Source organism: Oryx dammah, unplaced genomic scaffold, assembly GCF_014754425.2.
Source record: "Oryx dammah isolate SB20612 unplaced genomic scaffold, SCBI_Odam_1.1 HiC_scaffold_3, whole genome shotgun sequence".
Classification (NCBI taxonomy): Eukaryota; Metazoa; Chordata; class Mammalia; order Artiodactyla; family Bovidae; genus Oryx; species Oryx dammah.
The window spans coordinates 56,651,832-56,678,201 of record NW_024070187.1 but is presented as its reverse complement, the minus strand read 5'-3'; the positions used below and the strand labels follow the sequence as shown (position 1 = coordinate 56,678,201).

The 26,370-nt window shown below is 39.7% G+C and overlaps 1 protein-coding gene across 2 annotated transcripts in view; it reads right to left on the bottom strand.

Moving 5' to 3' along the window:
• Positions 1-1,671: 1,671 nt before the first annotated feature.
• PGM2 (phosphoglucomutase 2) overlaps positions 1,672-26,370 on the bottom strand; it is a 38,142-nt gene continuing 13,443 nt past the window's right edge. For both annotated transcript variants that reach the window (XM_040238001.1, XM_040238002.1), the window contains exons 5-14: positions 24,679-24,762; positions 24,374-24,567; positions 20,292-20,481; positions 19,296-19,393; positions 16,677-16,857; positions 16,493-16,586; positions 13,759-13,888; positions 12,857-13,046; positions 8,802-8,935; positions 1,672-4,064 (exon numbers count right to left, since the gene is read on the bottom strand). In XM_040238001.1, the coding sequence (XP_040093935.1) occupies positions 3,962-4,064; positions 8,802-8,935; positions 12,857-13,046; positions 13,759-13,888; positions 16,493-16,586; positions 16,677-16,857; positions 19,296-19,393; positions 20,292-20,481; positions 24,374-24,567; positions 24,679-24,762 (1,398 nt within the window). In that variant the 3' untranslated portion in view covers positions 1,672-3,961. The remainder of the gene's footprint in view (positions 4,065-8,801; positions 8,936-12,856; positions 13,047-13,758; positions 13,889-16,492; positions 16,587-16,676; positions 16,858-19,295; positions 19,394-20,291; positions 20,482-24,373; positions 24,568-24,678; positions 24,763-26,370) is intronic.

Below are 26,370 nucleotides of genomic sequence, written 5' to 3'. Positions count from 1 at the left end.
TCATCTCTGTAAACTGCAACTGTAACTTTCCTTTGGAAGTTGCACAACGCTGCTTTGAAATGGTTTCAAATGATTATTTGACCTGGAGCCAAATCTTGGCTCTGAGTGCCTGAGTCCGTTACGGACCAGGTTCGCGGCAAACACCAAAAGTGGCTTTCTTTGGACACAAATGGGAAGTGGTCAGTGTTTCGAAAATTTTAATTTCACAGACCCACACAAGTAAGCCAGGCCAAGAGGAACGAGGTTCCCCAACACTGCTCTCCACCCTGGTCACCATGTGCTCATGTTAGAGGGCCTCATCTCTCCAGACAGCTACCTTTCTCCTCCAGTGAATCGGAGTTGTTACTGCCCTGTGCTTACATGGGGTGGAGAAGGCAATGGCAACCTACTCCAGTACTCTTGCCTGGAAAATCCCATGGGTGGAGGAGCTTGGTAGGCTGCAGTCCATGGGGTCGCACAGAGTCAGACGACTGTAGCGACTTAGCAGCGGCAGCAGCAGCAGCTTACATGGGGAAGTCTCTAGAAGGAGCGTTAATTCTTGCCTCCCATCTGCCTAGAGTGTGACATCTTGCTTTCAATAGTTGAGTTACTCAACACAAAGTGTGTTGGTAGCAAGAACAGGACAGAGGGATGATGCAGGGAAATGGCATGCAAACAGCCTCCCAGAGTCAAATTATTCTGAACAAAAATGTTAGAGGAGTTTGAATTTGATGTTCTTGAAAAAGACAAGGCCAAAAGGGGATATCACAGAACTGTCTGCCCATAATTCAATCCCTTGACTATTGCAATGCAGCAATCATGTGTGTCCATATGGATTTCCTCGGCTAGACTACTTGAGGTCACAAACGCAAGCTTATTATCACTATCCAGAAAAGTGCCTGGCTCATAGCAAAATTCAAGCATGACTCAATCAGTGAACATATAACGAATACACAAATAGCTCTGAGGAAGCAGAAATTATAAATACGATTTAGATGCCATCCTCTCAAAATCTCTTTAAAGTAGCACACATGCATTTGCTTCATTACTTCTTTTTAAAACCATGTTTCCAGTGTCAAATACTACTTTCCTTTAATAGCATGATGATAGAATTAAATCAATGAGACAAATTAATGAGAGGTAATGACAATGTTTCTTATGGGAGAGAAGAATAAAGGTCTCTTGATTTCAGAAACATCACTAAGAAAAAACACAAACAGTTGGCCTGCATTTCCTCCTACAAGTCAGACTATCGGACTTCACTTGGGATTTGTTCTTTCCAGGCACCAAGAGAAGACGGACTGCCATCCCTACATCAAATTGTACTGTCTTCCCCAAGCAGGCTCAGGCAGAGGGGGCTGCTACACAGAGCTCAGCCCCCATTTCTGCCTTCCACCCCTGCAGAGCACGCAGGTGTTTCCTGACATCTGCATGTCACCCAGTTCTACCTTTCTCATACCTGATTTCAGCACCCCTACCCTTGCTCTAGGCTATAAGTTTAGGCGGGATAGGAACCTAAGGCTGCCTGTCTCTGTGGTACAAAATGTTTTCCCCCATCTCAGATGTTAGGTCTTTTAAGAGGGCTAGTTAAGCATTCTTCCAAAGAGAACTGCTGATGATTTATTATTGCTGATGGTGTCCTTAATGGATTTTTATACAAAGACCTGCAGCATGAAATGACCTCAGAGACCATTTAGTAAAATCTCTTTATTTTAAAAATGACAAAATTATCACCCCAAGTCCATAGTTTACATTAGTATTCACTTTTGGTTTTGTACATTCAATGGATTAGGACAAATGTATGCATAATGACATGTAGTCACTATTACAGTATCAATACAGAAAAATTTTTTTACTGCCATAAAAATCCTGTGCTCTGCCTACTATTCCTCACTCCTTCACTGATCTTTTTCTTGTTTCCACAGTTCAGATGATAATGGTGCATTAATTTAGGTTCACTGATGGTAACAAATTTACCACTCTGGTGGGGGGTGTTGAGAATGGGGGAGGCTGGCATGCATCAGGGCAAGGTGGGTATGAGACATCTCTGTATCTTCCTCTCAATTTTTTCTGTGAACCTAGAACTGCCCTAAAAAAAATAACAAAGTAGTAAAAAATAACAAAATGGAGACTTTGGGAGGCTAAGTTACCTGACCAAGGTCACAGAGCTGGTTCCCAGTGGACCAGACTAGAATGCAGGGGCCTTATGTTGCAAGTTTTATGCACCACACATTGCTACCCTGCATCTCATAACACCAGGAAAAAGTCAAGAGATACTTGGAATTAGAGGAGGATCTCCTCTAGTTCCAACTGAATCACCCACTCATTGCTCATGGGGAGAACTGGGGCAGGTATTGAAATTTACATCTGGGTTCTGTTTTAACCCCCCACCCCCACCCCACCCCAACCACACACACCCCAGCGCCTCCACACTTCTGCTCTTGCTGTGCTCTGCCTGGAAGACTTCCTTCTCCATCTTCAGCTGCTACTTGCTCCTGAAGGTGAAGCCTCCTCTGGGCAGAATGAATTCCTTTCTCACAATTCTCAACTCTGAGTACTTTACAAATAACTCAGTCATAGAATGTGTAAATACTGTACTCAATGGTTACTTATTAGCCCTCCAATTAGACCCTGAGCTCCGTTAAGCAGGACTAGATCTTAAATTACCTTCACATTTCCAGAGACAAGCTCTGTGATGGAGTACCATTTATGTACTCAGATCTAAAATTTCTTTTTTCTGGAGTACAGTTTAAGACTAGAAAACATTGTCAAACAAAAATAAATATTGCTTCTACAATGAAGCAGCATAGAATATATGGAATATATGGAATATTGTATGTTTAAGAGTGCTGGTAGGGGACAAACTATGTTATTGTGAGAATATACAGATATTTTTTCCTTCATATTAGAAACATGATTGACAACAGAACTGTAATTTTTCATTGTTCTGAGACGGCTAATAACCACTTAAGAATAATAGGCAATCATTTGCTTTAAAAATAAAAGAATCACACAAAACATATATAAAGTATATAAAGAACAGTTTGGTCCTTGGTCATGGTACTTGCTGGGAGTCATTTTGGAAGGTTATGAGGCCATCAGTGATGAGGAGGCACAGATCAAATAATGAACCTGGAAAAGTCTGGTTTTAGATTGTGATCACATAAAAACAAGACAAAAAAAAAAAACCAACCAAGGTCAGTCATGAAGTTATTGCTTATAATCCTTGCTACTTTAGGACCAAGATTACATTTAAATGTACTAAAGTGAAAAAAATTATTACAATAATCTACTTTGCAGGTGTCAAATAACCAACTGTTTGATTCAAGATTTTAAAAAAGGAAATGAACACACACCACACAAAGATGTTTTTTTTTTTCTACCACCTACATAATGTATAATGGTGCATAATTAGAAATAAAGTTTTAGATCAAAAAACTTCACCTTTTTAAAATATCTTTTGCTCCATTTTACAGGTTCCTGTGATTTGTATTTTCCCTAAAACACAACATTTGCTCTATTCATTTATCTCATAAGGACTTGATAGAAATGCAAATATATACATATATAAAAGTGGCTAGCTTAGATATGACAGCCCAGAATTTAGTAACTGTATAGGCTTTATGGCTGTTTCACTTACATATAAAATGAATTTTAGAGGACAAACATATTTGGTATTTATTCTGATGAAAGCTTATTAATCACAACATGTTTTTTGAAGGTTATTTTTAAAGCCTTCATTTTTTAAATTCAGATGATGTCCAGGCTCAGCCTTTTAAAAGGAATGTTGGTTTGTTAGATTGGACCATCTTTCTTTATTTCCCTTAACACTCAAACATAAAATAAGGAGGAATGCAGGTCTATTAAAAAATAAAATACTTGTAGCAATACTTTAAATTATTTGGCCCTCAAAAACATTGCTTAAGAAATCAAGTTCAGCTTAGTTGTAGGTAAATGTAATTATGCTCAAGGCTGGGATGGTCTACTCTCCTTTTGGCTGGAGGTTATACTTTTGTGGCTGAAAAAAATGCTCTTCAATAGCACTAACTAGTTCTTCTAGTTCTTTCTTCAGCTGCTCAGGATCACTGCAAAACAAGGGGGAAAAATATTTCAGGTCAGTGGATTATTTTGGAGCATGTTTTAAAGACTCCCAATATCAAGCAACACTGATATTTACTCTTAAGTGAAGAGTTAAATCAGACAGAACTCCAGTTACTTAAGCATGGGAACACATCTGTGGCGTGGATAAAAAGCCCATGAGACAATATTCATTATTTTTCCCAAAGGCTTCCCCAAGGTCTCTACTATAAACAAAACCACACCTTTGCACTTCTCATAAGAATTTTTTTTTTGGCCATGTGAGGCATGTGGGATCTTAGTTCCCTGACCAAGGATTGAACCTCTGCCCCCTGCACTGGAAGTGCAGAGTCTTAACCACTGGACCACCAAGGAAGTCCCATAAGAATTTTCAAAACACACAATCTGTAGCCTAGCGTCCCTAAAAGCCCTGCAGGGTCCATACCTAACAGTGCAGAGAAAACTTCCATGACTCTAGTTGTCATTAAATCCCACTGAACTGTTATAAGATATCTCCTGCAAGTCCTTGATCTTGCAGGACATGAATGTTCCTGATCCTGTCTGTCTTCAAACTACTGGGAACTTGGCTGAAGCCTCATGTATAAAGCCTTCCCAGGATGCAAGAGATGATGAGCCTCCTGGTGGGCCTGCTGGTCATGCACCAGGAACTCAGACTCCAAACCTTTTTAATTTTACTTTGGGAACAAAAAAGTCACAACTAAAGTATAAACAAAAATCTAGGGAACTAGATCTCTTCAACGAAATCAAGATTTTAAGCACATGAAAAATACTCATTTATGTGCAAACAATTGGAGGGTTGATTAATAGATAAAACAGACTTATAATTAGACATGTGTCTAATTTATGTGTCAGGCTTATGTATCAGGCTACCAGCTGATGTGAGTTACTGTATTTAAAATCAAGAAGTTCATTAAAAGAAATTTAAATCCCTCAATTCAAACTTTTAATACTTTGTACCTGACCATCTTTAACAAAATGGGCAATCTTTGTAATTAGTTAAGATCATCCTTGCATTGTAACAATTAACCAGTACAACTAAAACAATCCATTTTATTACAGACAGTAATTCTGGCTCTATTCCTTACTAGCTCTGTGCCCTTGGGTGAGTGACTTGACCTTTCAAAGGCCCAGATTCCTCACTTGTAAAACTGAAATAAAAGACTATCCTCTCAAGAGAGTTGTTGTATAGATTGAGATAAATTATATAAAGCAATTAGCACAACCTGGCCCAAAAACCTCAATAAATGTAGCTATCATTATAATTATTTTTATCCCCATTGGTAACATATAAAGTAATTATGCTTCATAAATACATATGAATTACACAAGTCTTTTTTCCTTCTCCAAAAATGTGCTTTGAGGAAAATAACAGTTCTCAGGAAGGCACAATGACTAACACTTACTGCGTTTTTTTTTTTTTTTAAACAATATCCATTAAACTAAAACTCATCAATGAATTTAATTTACTATGTATCTCCTGCTGGTTTTGTTTATCTGTTAGAACCCTGCTTGACATAATTATTACCTAATTTTTGAGACAGTAAGAGAGGTTCTTTGTTCTTAGGAGATGAGTATTAAAGTCTGCAACTTATTTTCAAATGGCCGAGAAAAATATGAGAGCAAATATCACCAAACATTAGCAACTGCTGAGACTAGGCTGGGGTAGGCAAACTATGGCTTTTGGCCTGTTTGAGTAGTTTTATCGGAAACAGCCACAACCACTCTTTTATGTCTGTGGGTGCTTTCCATCCACAACAGTAGAGCTGCATGGTTGTAACAAGGATTGTGTGGTCTGTAAACCCTAAAATAGTTACTATTTGGCTCTTCACAGAAAGTTTGCCAACCCCTAGTCTATATGAGGCGTATGTGCTTATTCACTACATTATTCTACATTTCTATAGGTTTGAAATTTTTCAAAATAAAAAGTTGGACAAAACTAAAGACATCAAGGGAATTCACTGGTGGTCCAGTGGTTTAGGACTCTGTGCTTTGACTGGCAAGGGTGCAGATTCAAACCCTGGTCATGGAACTAAGATCTCACAAGTCATGTGGCATGGCCACCCCCCCCCCCCCAAAACAATAATGATAATAAAAAAAGCAAATACATCAACCCCAACAAAAAATTTTAAAAATCGTACTTGTATTTGAAAAAAGATTTTCAATTCTAAAGAGTTAGTGGGTTGTGGAATTCTACAAATGAATAGAATTCATGATGTAAAGTATATTGATAATATTTAGCATTATCAGAAAATAAGGAAACCTGAGCCATGGCTTTATGGCTGTTGTGATAGGTATGTTGATGCCTTGCTTGAGTCCAGACATCATATCTATGGACTAATGTCCCAGTTTTCTGATCCTGTCTGTCTTCAAACTATTGGGAGCTTGGCTGAAGCCTCGTGTGTAAGGCTTTCCCAGGATGGAAGAGATGGGGAGCCTCCTAGTGGGCCTGCTGGTCACTTACCAAGAACTCAGACCCTCTGTTTATCTTTTTAATTTTACTTTGGGAACAAAAAGGTTACAACTAAAGTATAAACAAAAATCTAGGGAACTAGATCTCTTTATTGAAATCAAGATTTTAAGCATGTGGAAAATACTCATTTATGTGCAAACAATTGGAGGGTTGATAATAGATTAAACAGACTTATAATTAAGACATTTCTCAATGACAATAATAAAACGGCAAACTTTCAAAGTATCTTCAGCAATTTAGAAACTAATATTTGAATTTAAGTCCACTCAATAAGCCATGTGAAAAATGTAAATACCACAGACCCACAGACCCCAGAGTAGTAAGCTGTATTGTTATTATAAAAGAAAGTTTTTTTTAAAAAAAACATTACATATATTTTCACAGGATAATGAAAAGGAAAAGATAAATATATAGAGAAAATAGATCTTTTTGTTTTTCAAATTTTTTGTCCATGCTGCATGGCACGTGGGATCTTAGCTACCCAACCAGGGATCAAACTTGAACCTCCTGCAGCAGAAGCGCAGTTTTAACTATAGGATCGCCAGGGAAATTCCCTGAATATACATCTTTAAATTGGACTTAATGTTCAGTTGTTTTCAAAACAGTGAGTCACAGAAATATGGAAACACTAAGTAAGAATGAGAAATGAGAATTATTCAGAAGATTCAGGGCTCACTTGGATGTAGCTTGCTATTTCCTTTATGATAAACTCCCCAACAGGTGAATATTCTGAGTTTTTGTACTCAAGGTTTATAGTTTTGTTTTACTATTTCTTGCTTTGCTGTCAGCACTCACTTCTCCCTGATTAAGGCAAGTCCAACTGCAACAAATCTTCCCCAGCCCCTTTAACCTGCTACATTTAATCTGTCATTGGCTGGTTAATTTAGGATGCTCAGAAAATTTCCTTTGCTCTTATTTCCACATAATGGAAATTTGGTTCACAAGCCAGAAAAACCCTCTGATCAATGCTCTGGGGTGTATGTGCCATTACCACCTAGACAGACTTATGCTGTCCACTACAGCAGCCGCTAGTAACACGTGGCTATGGTGCACTCGCAACAAGGCTGGTGCAAATGAGGAACTGAACTGAAATTTCAAATTGCATATGTGGCTCCTATTTTATTTCTGTTGGATAGCACTGACTTAATTCACTTTAAAAAAAAATTTCCTGATTTTGAACTGTATTCTGAATAGAGAAGTGAAAGCTAAGTGACTGTTAAATGTGTAATATTACATTTACATGTGCTAGCTACATGTACCATGGCTGATATAGTTCCAAATGTTACAGGTGTTGGAAACTGAGTGACTCAAACCCTTTCAGTTAAGTCGCTCAGTTGTGTCCAATCTTTGCGACCCCATGGATTGCAGCACGCCAGGCTTCCCTGTGCATCACCAATTCTTGGAGCTTACTCAAACTCATGTCTGTCGAGTAGGTGATGCCATCCAACCACCTCATCCTCCGTCAACCCCTTCTCCTCCTGCTTTCAATTTTTCCCAGCATCAGGATCTTTCCCAGTTAGTCAGTTCTTTGCAGCAGGTGGCCAAAGTATTGGAGTTTCAGCTTCAGCATCAGTCCTTCCAATGAATATTCAGGACTGATTTCCTTTAGGATTGACTGGTTTGATCTCCTTGCAGTCCAGGGGACTCTCAAGAGTCTTTTCCAACACCACAGTGCAAAGGCATCAATTCTTTGGCACTCAGCTTTCTTTACAGTCCAAACCTTTTACAAGGCACAAAACATGACCTTGAAGCTACTAGACCGTCAGCTCTTTGGTGGTGAGGACACTTTCTGCTGTGGCTCTTTATCTGCCCCAAAACCCAGCATGATTTACATACAATGGATACTCAAAGATATTTGTTGAATGGATTTGTAATTGACTGGATGGGTTTCATTAATTTCATTAATTTAATCCATTAATTCATTAATGGATTTTAATTCATTTGTACCAGGGACATGGAGAAAAAGTCACTGGTGCCAGCCTCAAATAAAAAGTACTAGAAAAAGGAAATTTTATTAATATTACTGAAATTAGGAAGTTTTCCCATACAGGGAAATTTTAGAAGGAAATAAATAGGAAGAAAGCACTCCTGTTCCTCGACACTTCAAAAGCTATTAAAACCACAATATTGCTGCAGGTTCTGAAACAACATTCTTACTTAAACTACATACTGGACAGATGAGCTATTTTACTTAGTGTCTTCAGAGCATTTAGGAAGTTTAAGGAATAAACACTACAGCTGCTGCCGTCCATACCTATTTCCAGGGGGGGCGCACAGTTCCAAATAGTACTTGATTTTGGGCTCTGTCCCACTGGTCCGCATGGTGGCCACGCCTCCGTTAGCAAAGCTAAAGGTGATCATCTGGCTGCTTTTACTAGTCGGGAGAATCTAGGAATTAATTGTCATGTTATAAATTTATTAGTAAGTAGCAACGTAAGTTGTTTTTTACCTAACTAATATTTTTCCTCAAATAAGCAAGAAAGTAAATGCAAAAAAGAGAAGAACACATTTGAGGAAGTCAGAAAATATACTCGGTATAAATGAAATAAATAATAATAAGGCAATTTGTGAAATAAAGTAACTTTGTATACTACTTTTTACCTCTGTAGTTTTATTAAAGCTACTAAAAGTTTTTCTAAAATCGAAACACACCCTTTCGCAAGAAATTGCTTTAAACCGAATAATAATGCATTACAAAACCCCACAAAACAATGAAATAGGCTTATTTCACTTTCAAAAGCTTCTGGTATATGTATCATGGCTGACTGCTCCTCAAACTCTACTAAAGTGACCGAAGTATTAACATAAAAAAGCACACAAGGGCAAAGCGGCAGCAGCTGTTGAGGGGTCTGCCAACCAATCGTGGCAGTCAGAAACCAGATGACGGGGCGGAAGGGACCTGCTGGAACACAGGACAATGACCAGGGGGTGCCTACAACAGGCGGACAAGAACCGAGTCAGGACGCTCTGCAGAGCCCGGGCAAAGCTCACCAACCGGGGCACCAGGTACTGCAAAGGGCAGACAAGAGGCAAAGGCAGCATCTGAAAGGAGCTACTGCATCCTCCCAGATCCTCAACTTCTGCCCATGTGGTCAACAAACCACCTCACCAGGAGATGGCTTAAATCTCTGGTATAACTGAAGCAGAAGAGCGTAGAAGCTGGGGGACACTGGGCATCATGGGAGGCAGAGCCTGGAGAAAGCAGAGTAACGCAGAGCCCCCACGCTGAGCACCAGTACCCCTCCTCCCAGGTACCATGGACCTCTCCAACACTTCAAGGGACTCAACATCCCAGCTTATCACCCTTAGGCAGGAGACTAGGGTGACAGCAAGGCCTCCCCAGAAGACCTTGAAGGAAATAAAGACAATTCATATGAAGAAAGATCTACATTGAAAAAAAAAGCTGCAATTAATATCCTTAATAGAGATAAGATATAATATACATGAAACAAGATATTACTTTTAATAGAGGAAAAAGAGCTGAAATGTTCAAAGAAGCAAACATTTAATGTTGAGGTAATCTCCCCAAAAGTAGGAAAGACGACACAGATGGACAATGGGAAGAGAGAAACATGGAAAGCAGAACATCACTCCAGGAGGGTCAGCGTCTAAGAACTTGTCAAGAAGGACTGGTCAAGAAGGGGAGAACAGAAAATTCAAGGGAAAAGGTTATTTGGGAAACAACCATCCAGCCCCCTTTGAAAAAAATCAAGAGTTTCTCAGGACGGAAAGAAATGACTCCACAGGCCAACTAGACCAACCAAGTGTCCAGAAAAATGAAAGAAAGGAGGCCCATACTAAAAGCTTATCACTGGAATTCTGAACCCAAGGTTTAGTGGAATGTTCCTAATACTTTCCACAGAGAAAAAAAAAATTGCACAGAAAGGACTGACTGAGTATGGCATCCTTATCCCTGGATGCAGCACACAGCAGGTTCCAACTATGCCCTGAATAAACGAATGATGGATGCTCCACAGCTTGACCAACAGGGAGCAATGCTTTCAAAACTGTGAGTCAATAAAGTGTGTGGGTAGAGCAAGACATTTTCAGACCTAAACACCTCTAAAAAGTTACCTCTATTCACTTCTTAGGAAGATACTAGAAAATGTGATTTAGGAAGCTAATTATAAAGAGGGGTCCAGGAGCAAGGGATATAACCCCAGAGAGTAGTGAAGAGCATCCCCAGGATGACAGCTGGGCATTCAACCCAGAGAGCAGTGGGCCCTCCCCAGAGAAAGGGGCCAGGAGGGAGGCCATTGGAAACAAGATGGAGCCCACAGAAGCAGGGAATCACTGGACTAGGTAGAAAACCCTGCTGCTGCTGCTGCTACTGCTGCTGAGTCGCTGCAGTCGTGTCTGACTCTGTGCGACCCCAGAGACGGCAGCCCGCCAGGCTCCCCCGTCCCTGGGATTCTCCAGGCAAGAACACTGGAGTGGGTTGCCATTTCCTTCTCCAATGCATGAAAGTGAAAAGTGAAAGTGAAGTCGCTCAGTCGTGTCCGACTCTTAGTGACCCCATGGACTGCAGCCCACCAGGTTCCTCCATCCATGGGATTTTCCAGGCAAGAGTACTGGAGTGGGGTGCCATTGCCTTCTCCGAGAAAACCCTACTGAAAGCTATTTAAAGGATGTGGGAAGAACTGGTAAGGAATACATAGAAATCCATGCAAATAAAAGAACAAAGCAGTTATTAATTACAGAAAAAAATAATTCTTTATACAGTGTAAGGGGAACCTAAGCAAAGTACACTACTTAGCTAAGCAGAAAACAATAGTTACTAGTCATCATTACAAGCTTGGAATCTGACGTTGCCAAAACCTGTGGTACAACTGTACTGCAAGGACCGGGAGAAGAGTTGTGAATGCTGCAACGTTAAGAACTAAATCCCTATTTCCATCATGCTGTTAAGTCGCTTTAGTGGTGTCCGACTCTTTGCGACCCTATGGACTATAGCTTGCCAGGCTCTTCTGTCCATGCGATTTTCCAGGCAAGAATACTGGAGTGGGTTGCCATTTCCTCCTCCAATCTCCATCATAGAAAATTAATAAAGCCTAACACTGATAAGTCAAAGCATCACCACATGAGCATGTTATTTAGAACCATGAGAAACAACTAAGAGGGAAGGTGGTTTTCTTGACACATGGCAATGAAATGGCAGGAGGTGGAACTGCCAAGTTTCTTCATAACCCTTTCATACTATTTGCTTTTTAAAAACATACTGTGTGCAGATATAAATTTAAAAATATAAAAAGGAGAATATTAAAGCAAATGTCCAGCATCTTATAAGGATATTCTTACTCTTCTTCCCCTACCCATTTGCCATAGTTAGCAATACTATCTTCTGCCATATTTGTGCCTTCTTTTGACTCCAGTCCGGGATCCACATGGTAGGAAGAATTTGAACTCATGTGCTATAGCTAACAACTCCCATATGAATGAATGAATTAGTGTTAGTTGCTCAGTCATGTGCAACTCTGTGCAACCCCATGGACTATAGCCCGCCATATTCCTCTGTCCATGGAATTCTCCAAGCCAAGTATACTGGAGTGGGTAGCCATTCCTTTCTCCAGGGGATCTTCCCGACCCAGGGACTGAACATGGGTATCCCACACTGCAGGTGGATTCTTTACCATCTGAGCCACCAGGGAAGCCCCAACAACTCCCATAAAGTCAGAGAATAGGGTAAAACTAAGGAGGAAGCTAACGGTAGTTCTCAAGGCTGGACAAGTAACATCAGCATCAGCAGGGCACTTATTAGAAAGGCAAATAAGGGGTGGGCTGCAGCATTCAGTTTTAACCTGGCCACCAGGTGATTCTGATGTTTTTTCAAGTTCAACTGCTGAAAGAGAGGAAAAGCCGGATTTGCGATCAGAAGACCCAGATTCTACCCAGAGCATCACCAATTAGCTTCTAACCACAGGCAGGTCTTACACTTCTGAGTATAATCATCCCTCAGCACCCATGGAGGGTGCCAGGAGCCCCTGCAGATACTAAAATCCACAGATGCTTAAGTCCATTATATACATAGTGTAGTAAGTTGACCCTCGGTATTTATGATGTGCCTAAGATACCGAGAGCTGACTGCATCGATTTCCTGCTGTGTTCAAAGATGGCATGGGCTGAGATGACTAGTGAGAATCCCTGTAGTTTTAGCTCATGTTTTAAAATTATCTCTATATTTTAATAGCTTATTCATAGCAATGCCTAAAATCAGCTTCAATTAATTATATGACTAAATAGGTTGAACTATTCAAAGCACAGTGAAAAAGTAAATAGAAAAGACTTTAACTGATAAAAAAAATTACTCACAGCTTTTTTATCAGGTTCGTTATCATCATAGCCAGTTGTAAGGTCCCTAATGTGAGAAATCTCAAATCTGCCACAAGTTTTTGGATAATTACTCTTCCCATCATAGTTTCTAAGGTTTTCAAATAATTGTTTAATAGTTTCTTGATCATGGCAGATAAAATACGAAGCTCTGGTGATATGGTAGCCATACCTATCAACGCAAACATGGTTATATGCAAACGAGGAACAAATAATTGTGCACAGTGTACACTGAACATGTACCTATTAAACAGTATATTCTAAAACAAACAGCCATGACTAATTTCAAAGGAATAATTCAGCATTAAATAAAGAGGTCCAACAATCTACCCCAGGAATCACTGCCCTGCTGTATGGCCCTCAGTCTCTATTTGTAAGTAAAAGTTTTATCATTGGAATACAGCCACGTCATGCCCATTACCTTGTATCTGGTGTTTTTGCACTAGAAAGGCAGAAATAAGTAATTGCTACAAAGACTAAACAGATGTTTAATGAACACATTTAGTGTTTTTCAACACTGGACATTTAAAAAATCACATTCTTCCCTTAGCCATTTCTGCAACTAATGTTCTCATTTATGAAGGATTAACGTCATCATAAATGGTAATTACTATTAACTGCTTAAGTACCAAAAGGAAAAGGTGATCTCTTATTTAGTTTTCATAAGAAATAGAATTCATAACTAAAGGAAGAGGATCAGAAGGAACATGAGTACCTCATGCACAAGAAGAGAGCAAAACAGTAAAAAATATTCCTGTGTGTGGATGCATGTTAATTGTATCTACTGTGATCATTTCACAATATAGACATACACTGAATCACTGTGTTGTACACCTGAACTGATAAAAAAAATTACTTCAATTAAATAGTCAATAGAAACTTACTCAACATAGATGGCTTTTAGCTGCTGAGACAAAGACAAATTCTTGGTTGCTAGAAAGCTGGCCAACTCTGCAGTTATGACAGCAGCGCTGACTCCATCTTTGTCCAGCACGAAAGGGCAGCACATATATCCTGTAGAAATACGAGTCATACACATATCCTAAGGATTGGGTCCTTTTACACACTGTGGATACACACATCTATATGCATCCTGCCTATTGCATGAGAGGTTGTCAAGGATATAAATGATTCTCATTCACCACCATTGTATTTAAGAATCTAGCCCAGTGCCTGGCGGGTCTTCGCGAAGTATTTGTTGAGTACAAACTATTATGTATAAAGTAAATGATATATAAGGATGCACTGTACAACACAAGGAGTCTAGCCAATATTTTATAATAACTATAAATGAAGTATAGTCTATAAAAATATTGAATCACTATGTTGTAAACCTGAAACTAACATAATATGGATGCGCTCAGATGCTCAGTTGTGTCCAACTCTTTGCAACCGCATGGACTGTATCCCGCAAGGCTTATCTGTCCATGGGATTCTCCAGGAAAAGAATACTAGAATGGGTTGCCATGCCCTCCAGGGGATCTACTCAACCCAGGGATCGAGCCCTCATCTCTTAGGTCCCCTGCACTGGCAGGCAGGTTCTTTACCACTAGAGCTACCTGGGAAGCCCTCAGTTCAGGTCAGTTCAGTCACTCAGTCGTGTCCAACTCTTTGTGATTCCATGGACTGCAGTACGCCAGGCTTCCCTGTCTATCACCAACTCCTGGAGCTTACTCAAACTCATGTCCATTGAGTCGATGATGCCATCCAACCATCTCACCCTCTGTCATCCCCTTCTCCTGCCTTCAATCTTCCCAGCATCAGGGTCTTTTCAAATGAGTCAGTTCTTCGCATCAGGTGGTCTAAGTATTAGAGTTTCAGCTTTAGCATCAATCCTTCTAACAAATATTCAGGACTGATTTCCTCTAGGATGGACTGGTTGGATCTCCTTGCAGTCCAAGAGACTCTCAAGAGTCTTTTCCAACACCACAGTTCAAAAACATCAATTCTTTGGTGCTCAGCTTTCTTTATAGTCCAACTCTCACATCCATACATGACTACTGGAAAAACCACAGCTTTGACTAGATGGACCTTTGTTGGCAAAGTAATGTCTCTGCTTTTTAACATGCTATCTAGGTTGGTCACAACTTCTCTTCCAAGTAGTAAGCACCTTTTAATTTCATGGCTGTAGTCACCATCTGCAGTGGTTTTGGAGCCCCCCAAAATAAAGTCAGCCAGTTTCCTCATCTATTTGCCATGAAGTGATGGGACCGGATGCCATGATCTTAGTTTTCTGAATGTTGAGCTTTAAGCCGACTTTTTCACTCTCCTCTTTCACTTCCATCAAGAGGCTCTTTAGTTCTTTGCTTTCTGCTAGAAATGCGGTGTCATCTGCATATCTGAGGTTATTGATATTTCTCCCTGCAATCTTGATTCCAGCTTGTGCTTCATCCAGCCCATCATTTCTCATGATGTACTCTGAATATAAGTTAAATAAGCAGAGAAGCCCTCAACTATGCTTTAATTAAAAAAAGAAAAAAAAAGGAACAAAAAGAGGAAGTATTTTGTTGAATAACCTGTAAGGATAGTCTCCCTTCTAGACAAATTGTCCTCATTTTCCAGGTCTAGCCCTTCAGCTCACACAAAATTGTTTCTAATTGCTCAAGTCAATGCTTATTCTGTCTTCTCTGAATTCCCGTAATTTTTGCCAGTACATGATTCACCTTGACAGTGAGCCTATACTCCTTTGTGTGGTTACTAACCTCACTTATATAAACTACTACAGGCTAACATCAGTTCATCCATTTCCTTCAGGGTCAGTGTGTAATTGATAAGCAATAAATATTTGATAAATTTTTGGGCTTCCCAGGTAGCACTAGTGGTAAGGAAATCACCTGCTAATACAGGAGACATAAGAGATGAAGGTTCAATCCCTGGGTCAGTAAGATCCCCTGGAGGAGGGCATAACAACCCACTCCAGTATTCTTGCCTAGAGAATCCCATGGACAGAGGAGCCTGGTGGGCTATGGTCCATATGGTTGCAAAGAGTTAGACATGACTGAAGCAACTTAGCATACACATAGTAACTTTTACTAAATAAACTGCTAAAATATCCCCACCACAAACATTTGCATTTCACGTTTCTATTACTGGCTCTCCTTTTCCCTCATTTATAGTGATTACTTAAGACAAGTGTTTTCCCATTATCCTGGCTGGTTCTTTCAGGTGATAACCACTCTGATGGAAGTCCTACAATGGTGGCTTCTCCTTTCTTCTGGACATATCTCTGCAGGGCACTCTCTAATGGGCAGTGAACTATATGTGGTCTAGATATCAACACCATAGTGAGGAAATACTACAGCTCCCCAAGTAGGAGGATTTTCTTAAGCTACTACAGCCAAGTACAAAACATCACTATTCACAGTCATCAGGGAAGAGGATTCACTTCCTTACATGAATGGCTTGATTATTTGTGAGATATTCTTTTCAGCTAAAAAAAAAAATCTGTGACGCCAACTCTGGGATTGGACAGTTCAGCATTTGCACAGGATCACAGAAGAAAAGCAAACTGCATGCTTCTGTTTCACTGTTAATCTTTGAACCCAAATCCAAATCTTTGCCCGTTTATGCGCATTCTATAAATTAACTGATCACATGATCATGGTGCTCCACTCTTACCAATAGCTTCTTCAAATGCAAATAAGACATTTTTCCCCTGGTCTATCAGCTGTTTGGCTCGATTTCCCATCCACTTAAAGCCAGTTAATGTTTCCTAAAAGGATAATCCAAGAGAGAGAGAAATGCCTTAGACTTTCTCCAGAGCAAAAGAAAGGGAAAGGGGTAAGTCTCACAAACACTATACCTCAAAGTGAAAGCCCTCCTTCAAGGCGATAGCTCGCAGGATTTTGGAAGAAACGGTGCTGGACAACATGTATAAGTTTTGAAGGGCGCTGTGATCTTGGTTCTTTTCTTTCCAAGAAGTAAAGAGCCACCAGCCTAGGAGGGCCCCCAACTCATTGCCTGAAAACACTTTCCATTCGCCACTGAAAGAAAAAACCACCTATGCATGACAGTGATCTTAAGAGAGTGCTTAATTGTAAGTGACAAATATGGACAGAACAATTAAGCCAGACAAGGCTCCAGGGGCCTCTGCAGGACTGTTCTCCCTAATCTTTCTTGTTGTTGTTCTCATTATTCTTGTTTACATAACAGAAGTGTGGCTACCACTGCACAAACATCTGAGCAGCTACCGTGTCTCAGCCAGTTTGCCTAGACAAATATTCTATCTTCGAAAACTCTAAGCATGTCAGCGATGACACAGAAATGCTTTTATTTCAGTCTTCAGCAAAGGCTTTGGTTTTAAACATAACAGATACATGCTGGCAAGATGCCCCCCAAGTATAATAGCTTATATATTTCAATTTTTTGCTCAGCACTGCAGATTCTGAGAGAGAGCTTAGCATTTCTGAAGATTCAGCACAGTTCTAGCACAGTCTGGACACCACAGAACAGCCTGCAACTGTCCCTTTGTGAAGTCAAGGTGGTTACAAGCATACCTCACATTTGATCATACAGCACCTCAACTTAAATTTCTAAAAACTGACACAGAATTGAACCTGTTTTGTCTTAACTGAAAGTCCTAAACCTTTGGCAGCACCAATCTGTCCCCCAAACATCACACGTGCTGTTTGACCTGCAAAACTACTTGGAGGCTGTGTACCTTTCAACTTTCCTCCTAATCTATCACTGCTCTGTACAAACTCTATAGTCACACTTATCTCAAGCATTGCAGCACCCCACAGGCATGCTCTCTGGTCTCAGTTCAGTCAGTCAGTTTAGTCGCCCAGTCGTGTCCGACTCTTTGCAGCCCCATGAACTGCAGCATGCCAGGCCTCCCTATCCATCACCAACTCCTGGAGTTCACCCAAACCCATGTCCATTGAGTCGGTGATGCCATCCAACCATCTCATCCTCTGTCATCCCCGTCTCCTTCTGCCCGTGGCCAAAGGATTGGAGTTTCAGATTCAACATCAGTTCTTCCAAAGAACACCCAGGACTGATCTCCTTTAGGATGGACTGGTTGGATCTCCTTGCAGTCCAAGGGACTCTCAAGAGTCTTTTCCAACACCACAGTTCAAAAGCATCAATTCTTCGGCACTCAGCTTTTTTTATAGTCCAACTCTCACATCCATACATGACCACTGGAAAAACCATAGCCTTGACTAGATGGACCTTTGTTGGTAAAGTAATATCTCTGCTTTTCAATATGCTATCTAGGTTGGTGGTAACTTTCCTTCCAAGGAGTAAGCGTCTTTTTATTTCATGGCTGCAACACCAATTGCAGTGATTTTGGAGCCCAGAAAAATAAAGTCAGCCACTGTTTCCACCGTTTCCCCATCTATTTGCCATGCAGTGATGGGACCGGATGCCATGATCTTAGTTTTCTGAATGTTGAGCTTTAAGCCAACTTTTTCACTCTCCTCTTTTACTTTCATCAAGAGGCTCTTTAGCTCTTCTTCACTTTCTGCCATAAGGGCAGTGTCATCTGCATAGCTGAGGTTATTGATATTTCTCCTAGCAATCTTGATTCCAGCTTGTGCTTCTTCCAGCCCAGCGTTTCTCATGATGTACTCTGCATATAAGTTAAATAAGCAGGGTGACAATATACAGACCTTGAAGTACTCCTTTTCCTATTTGGAACCAGTCTGTTGTTCCACGTCCAGTTCTAACTGTTGCTTCCTGACCTGCATACATGTTTCTCAAGAGGCACATCAGGTGGTCTGGTATTTCCATCTCTCTCAAATTTTCCACAGTTTATTGTGATCCACACAGTCAAAGGCTTTGGCACAGTCAATAAAGCAGAAATAGATGTTTTTCTAGAACTCTCTTGCTTTTTTGATGATCCAGCAGATGTTCGCCATTTCATCTCTGGTTCCTCTCTGCCTTTTCGAAAACCAGCTTGAACATCTGGAAGTTCATGGTTCACATATTGCTGAAGCCTGGCTTGGAGAACTTTAAGCATTACTTCACTAGCGTGTGAGATGAGTGCAATTGTGTGGTAGTTTGAGCATTCTTTGGCATTGCCTTTCTTTGGGATTCAACATGGCATTGAAGGTCTGGCTGCTCACCAAACCTTTGCCAAGTGCTGAACTTTAAAGCTAGCACCAAAGTACTTTGCCCTCATTAGGCACTGAGTCATTAATTATGATAAAGGTAATGATAAAAGGGGGATGGTAACAAGTAAGTTCAGTACCAAAGTTCAATACCAAATACAGGCTGGGCTGGCTGACCCTACATTATGCTTGCTGAACCTGTGGCCCCTGGACTGGTACTTGCTCTATGTCAGAGGATCTGACAGAAGTTCAGTGAGATGATCATCTGCAAGATAATTGGGAAACATTTCCAAATACATCTGGTCCCTCTAGAAACATCTGACTGACACTATATCACACATCATGCAGGTAATCACAATTTATTGTACCTGTCTTGCTTTTCTGCCACAGCAAGTCTATCAGCATCTGGGTCATTTGCTAAAATGATTTTGGCCTTGGTTTTGTCAGCCAAAGCAAAAGACAAAGTCTGAAAAAGAGAGAAAAAGAAGAGAAAAAGATCAGTCCAACCAAGAACTGAGCACACTACAGTCTTTAAAAATATTCAGTTCTTTAAGAACTAAAAGAGGTCTTTTCCCAAACCAAGACTGAATCCTAATTCTGGAACTGGTCTTGGTTGGTCACATACTACTTCCTAAGTCAGAGGTCAGATAAGGACAGAATCAACGCATGACCCACGTGTGCCAGTGGGACTCGCCCAACATCTGACTGTGTTTGTGGCTGGACTGGTTATTTCTAAGCCTGGCCCTGTGATCAACCTCACAGACAAATCAAAACTGACTCTCTGAGTATAACTATTACCCTAACCTTTACAAAGTTTAAGTGGGGGCTTCTTTGATGGTCCAGCAGCTAAGACTCTGTGCCCCCAGTGCAGGGGGCCTGGTTCAATCACTGGTCAGAGAACTAGATCCCACATGTTGCAATTAAGATCTCAGGCAGCCAGGTAAATAAATACTAAAAATAAATAAAATAAAAAGCTTAAAGGAACCATAATTGAAATAGCAACTTTTTCATATCAGAAAAATGTCAACTGAGGAATAAAAATTGCGTGACAAACCTCCATTCTATTATTGTTTCTTTTTGGCATTAAGAAGCACAGTAAATTAAATGAAATTAAATTAATTAAATTGAATGTAAAGCATCATTTTAAATTTGCGAGCAATTTCAGCTTTCGCATCCTGATGCTTAAGACATCTGATTTGAAAGTTCCTTTAAGAATTGGATGACTAATAAATATAAATTTCCAAAGATGAAATCACATTTTTGTTTGGCACAATGAAAACTCAAGAAAAGCTTAATTTTACTCCAAAGTAATAGTTTTGAATTATATTCAATATAAATTTTATAATTAAAAATAGTCAAGTTACCAAGACACCTTTACCCTCTTCGGGATTTGGGTATTTCACTGTTGGGAACTCAGGATCAGGGTCCTTCTGTTCAGGAACAGCCTCGGGAGGAACAAAGTCGAATGCCTTGAAAGCCGACTGCACGAAGCTGTGACCCACACCATGGACAGAGGTATGCACAAACTTCACCTTGGTCTCCTTGTTCACAGCCCTAGAAACAGACGTGTGGAAAACAAGAAGATACACAAACATGGCTCTCAAAATGAAAGGAGGTTTGCAAAATATTACCTAAGAACATAAGATTTCAAAATAATAAGAATGTATAAGACAATTGAGTATCTTTCAAAATTCTATTAAAAAAAAAAAAAGAAAGCTTTTCCACTCTCTTCCAAACATACACGCTCCCACAACACATTGTTTTAAATTTCACTCTGTAGTTACTTCTGCAAATCAGATTACTTTTGGATTTTGTTTCATGCTACAACTTTCACACCTACAGTGGGTTCCAGGAGGGACTCCCAGCTGGGCCATGGCAGTACCTACCCACAGCAGTGCCAGCTCCAGGGCTTCACCTATTCTCTACCATCTTCACATAAGATTTTCAAAATGTCCCTTTGAACACAATGCGATGGAACTTCCCATATACAGATGTATAACTAATAAAACATTTTCTTTGTCAAGTAACAATCCTATTTAGCAAAGTGCTCTGATTGAGGGACTTAATTTAGAATAAAAATAACATCAAAATTAACAGCAGAAGTTATAGAAAATGTAAATACAAAGTGTTAAAAAATTCCAGCTATCTGACTGCTAGTTTCTAAGGTAGTGTACACTTCTTTTGGCAATGAGTAAAATGAACAAGGTCTTCCTTAAGACAACAGTAGTTTAAAACAAACATATCTTTGAAAATAAATACATCTAGAAAAATAAATATGCAAGATTAGTAAGAACAAATCTGGAAAAGATAAAATTCAGAAGTTGATCCAACTTGAATTGGGAAATCTGTGAGAAGCAGTAAGGCTTAGTGGTTAATATGATTTGGAGACAGATTCTAAATTTAAATCCTGGAGATCTGCTACTTTTATTTGGCTGCCCTGGGTTTTACTTGTAACACACAGGATCTTCAATCTTTGTTGCAGTACGTTGAGATCTTTAGTTGTGCCATGTGGGATCTAGTTCCCTGACCAGAGATCAAACCTGGGCCCCCTGCATTGGGAGCGTGAAGTCTTAGCCACTGGACCACTCGGAAAGTCCCTAGAGCTCTGCCACTTCTAAGCTGTGTGACTGTTGCTTATTTTCTGTGACCTCTCTGAGTTACAGTTTTCTCATCTACAAAATGGCAATATATCAGAACCTACCCTCAGCATTACTGTGATGATTAAAATGAGATGAATTAATCAGTACAAAGGAAGGGAATATAGCGGTTATCTAATAGATAACAGCACTTAAATCATGTTAGAAATTGTCTGATTAAAGGTGATATTTCCAATTAGTCAAAGAGAAATAGATTCTTCAGTGTAATATGTTAGCACAATTGCACTTTTTAGAAAGAATTTAATCTGCTTTCCTACTTTATGCCTCATACAAAATTAAAAATAACTAAGAATTCAAAAGATTTAAATGTTGCAAAATGTGGACTTCCCTGGAATACAGTGGTTAGGACTTTGTGCTTCCACTGCAGGGGACACAGGTTTGATCCCTGGCTGGGGAACTAAAATCTCACATGTTATGTGGCATGGCCAAAAACAAAACAAAACGTTGCAAAATGTAAACATGAAAGCTTTAAAGTAAAACAAGAGTTGTGCTTTTTAAAAAATAACCTTGGTATAGTGAAATCTTTTTAAGTATGACACAAAACCCAGAAGTTGGCAATTAAAAGTTTCAATGAAAAAATCCAAAGGTAATAACAGAAGGGAAAACAATATTTGAAATAAACAAAGACTAGTTTTTCTGTACAAGCGAAGAAGTTTCACAAATGCAAAAAAAGAACAAATACTTAGAAAAATATAGGTTAAATAAAGATAAAAATATTCATAATTAAAAGTGTAAATAAAGTTAGGTATTGGTTTCATGTTGCAAACTGGCAAAGAGGAGATACTTCATAATACTCAGTGTAGGTAAGAATGTATGTGGATCATATACTGTTATGTTATCATATTCTGTTGGTGGGAACCTCAGCTAGTATAACATTTCTAAGAGCAATTTTTAAATCATTATTAACTTTATAAATGTATATATAATTCTGATGCCTGCACTGTATCTTTTTTTTTGCGCCTTGCACCTCTTGTGGGATCTCAGTTCCCCAACCAAGAACCAAAGCCCTGCCCTCCATAGTGAAAGCGCACAGTTCTAACCACTACCAGGACCATCGGTTCAGTTCAGTTCAGTCGCTCAGTTGTGTCCGACTCTTTGCTACCCTACGAATCGCAGCATGCCAGGCCTCCCTGTCCATCACCAACTCCCGGAGTTTACTCAAACTCATATCCATCGAGTTGGTAACGCCATCAGGGAATTCCATCTACTGTGTATTTTTTTTGAATACTCTTATACACACACACACACACCAATACTCAAGGAACCGTGTTCAAAGTGGCTGACTCTGGTGCTACGTGGTGAGTAGGAGAAAACTAGAAACCCTTAGTCTTTGTGAAGTTCAGTAAGAGGGACAGAAGGAACATGCACAGATGAGTTTTGTTTGGATTACAGACCATTTTTAAATGGTCCCCAACATTTAAAAATTAGAGAATTTCATATACAAAAATCTAGGTTTCCAGTTTTTCTTAGGAGAAAAAAATCAGATAACTGGTAATGCGGGATCTATGTTTGCACATGGTAACACCAAGGGCACAGCAGCTCCCTTCAGGTGAGGCGGGGCCTCCAGATTCCATACAGGAGCCCCCACTCCCAGACGGTCCAGCAAATACAATACTAGAGACAACCCTGAAGTTCTGCTGCTTAACTATCAGTGGTTTCTTCCTAAGGGGACAATCAGGAGTGATGGGACCCTCGGCACACTAGGGCAGGACAACCCTTCACTCAGCTCCTCTGCTTCCTATCCGTGAGCATCACATCTGTGTCACAGGGTTAAATAGACTGGTACAGTAGCCATTAAAACAAAAGGGTCAGGACTAATGGGAGCTAATACAGAAAGGTATCCATGACAAAGTAGCCAGAGGGGAAAAGGCAAAGGACAAGACACATGCACTCTGTATTCTTAGTTATGATTTTGAAATACTAATATATTACACATATATATGTTTATATAGGAAATGAAAATTTCTGGGAAGATAAAGTCAACATTTTATTTTTTATTTTTTCAATATAAATTTATTTATTTTAACTGGACTCTCCTTTTTCTCAACATTTTCTATTTGACACCTTCCAACAAGCTTTTTTTTACATACATATATAAAAGTATGCACACACACACACACACACACACACATATATATTATACACACACACACACACACACACGGCTTTCCTGGTGGCTCAGACAGTAAAGTGTCTGCCTGCAATTCAGGAGACCCAGGTTCAAACCCTAGGTCAGGAAGATCCCCTGGAGAAGGAAATGGAAACCCACTCCAGTACTCCTGCCTGCAAAATCCCATGGACAGAGGAGCCTGGTAGGCTACAGTCTACGGGGTTGCAAAGAGTTGGACATGACTGAATGACTTCACTTTCTTTCTTTACACACACATATACATACATATAAATCTACAACAGAGGTCAGAAAACCATAGCCTGTGGGCCAGCCACCTGCTTCTACAGTCAAGGGATCTGCCACTGAGCTATGCCCCTGAAACCCATTTTTATAAACTTTTTTTTTTTAACACAGCTATGTTTGTGTTCATTCATTTCCATATCATCTATGGCTGCTTTCTTGCAACCACAGAGCTGGGTAGTTGAGCAACATAGTGGCTCACATAGCCAAAAGTATTCACTGTCTTTTTAAGAAAAGTTGCCAACCCCTCATCTACAGCCTCTTAAGTCAGATGCAATAACAGTATATGTAGTATAGAATACCAGTTGAGGACAAAAATGTAATGAAAACATAATTTGGTTGAATCACATTAATTTAACTCAGTTTCCCACCCATTTACCTGTGAAAACAGTATTTTTTAAGGTCTTCAAAATAGTCTTTATTGATGGAAGCACTTGGGTCATGTAGGAGCAGACTGCCATCGAGTACAGAATCGTCCCAGGCTTGAGGCCACGGTTCTAGATTTTCTTCAATAGCCCGTGAAATCCCTTTATCATGAGGAGAGATGATCTGAGCCCCATTTTCCCAATAGACCTGGAGAACATGGGAACATATCCAGACTGTTTAGAGTTCATCCATTCCTGCGCTCCCAAGGCACAGACTTCAGATTGAAGGACATAAATATGGAGAGAAAAATGAAAATACCTTATAACCATTATCCTGCTTTGGATTGTGAGAGGCAGTTATCATGATTCCAGCACAAAGTTTCAAGTGTGATACTGTGTAGGGCTGTAATATAGTAAGAAACAAGAACAATTTGAAGCAAAAAATTAGATATATTTAAAAGTCTATCATACATTGTTTGTACCATTTTCCCTCTAATAAACATAATATATAAATATCATAATGTCATACAATATTTTTGTGCCATATCCAAGGAGTATACTCTGATTACCCTTAAAACTCACTGCTCAAAATTTTGTGATGTGTACCCTACGAAAAGCGAGTATTTTCCTGTGTATCTTTTTATCCTATCTTCTCCTTGGTGAAGGCAGAAAATTCTTTACTCAGTATGATGCTCTGACTCTCCACTGCAGATTCTTTTAAGCCTTCTGCTTAGGAAGGAAGCTTATGGCTTCAGTTTATTCTCTCCAACTGCATCCTTTGCTCTTCTTTCCCTGATTTGCTTTTAAGTAAAAGGTTGAGAAAAACATGGACAACATGGAGAGAGCTCTCAGAGCTTGCATTTATCTCCCATTCCAGGGCTGACTGTCCCGCTCTTATATTTCTACATAGCTCCCATCTTTATAAGACTACTTCCCCAAATGGGGAGAGGATCCCCTATGGCTATACCTGAGGTTTACTCTACACAGGGAGCCTGAAATTCTACCTGTCTATCCCCCTCTATCCTCCCACCAAAAATCACTGTGGTCACTTGTCCCTCTAGGAGGTATCTCACGTTCCCCAGGTGTCCTGGAGCGAAGAAAAAGGGAGAATTACTCCACTACTTGGGCCAGTGATCATGAGACACTTATTTAATTCATGTCTGATATAAAAACAATAGCTACCAACATTAATATAGCACAGAAGACCAAGGATGCCTGAACACATTGCAGTTTCTCCATCAAACAGTAAAATCTGAGCCACATTTGGATGTGACACTGAGCATCTACTGGGATATTTATAAGCTAGGAGGAGCTGCACTTACCTGTCAGTGCACTAGAGACAGTAAACGCAAAGCTAGTGGAGATTACTTCTGTATTTATACACTCTCATTTCTACTTGATGGAAGTACGTGCATTCAAATTATGTTTTTGGTTTAATTTCTAAAAACATATATTTTGAGCATCTGGACCTACTCTTAAAAGTTCATTTCTACTTAAAAGGAACAGCTGTCATAGTACCTGTTATCCTTTTATTTAGATTCTGTTACAATAGGAATTTGATAATAATCTTACTAGAACATGCCAAGCATGCTTGGCATGCTGGTACTGGCTATGAATAGGATTTAGAGTGAAACACTCATATATAAAAAGTTGGTACACCAACTTGTCAAAAATTTCATGGTAAGACATGGTTTGAGGTGAATTCAGATTTAGATCCCAGAAGTTTCTTAATTGCGGTAGCTGAGAAAAAGAATACAAACCAAATCAAAAAGCAAAAAGACAAACAGACAAAAGACATTCTGCTAACCAGCTAAAATATCTTCTGAATGCAAGCAAAAGAAAAAATGCACTAAGAAAAAAAGAAATAAATTCTGATGAATCAAAAGTTGAACACCAGAGAAATATTACTAGGGTGTGGGAAGAACATTCCTGGAGAGGAAAGTCTTGATAAAAGGCAAGGAGCCCTTCTGTCTTTCAAACAACTGAATCCCAAGAGAACTAAAGATGGTAA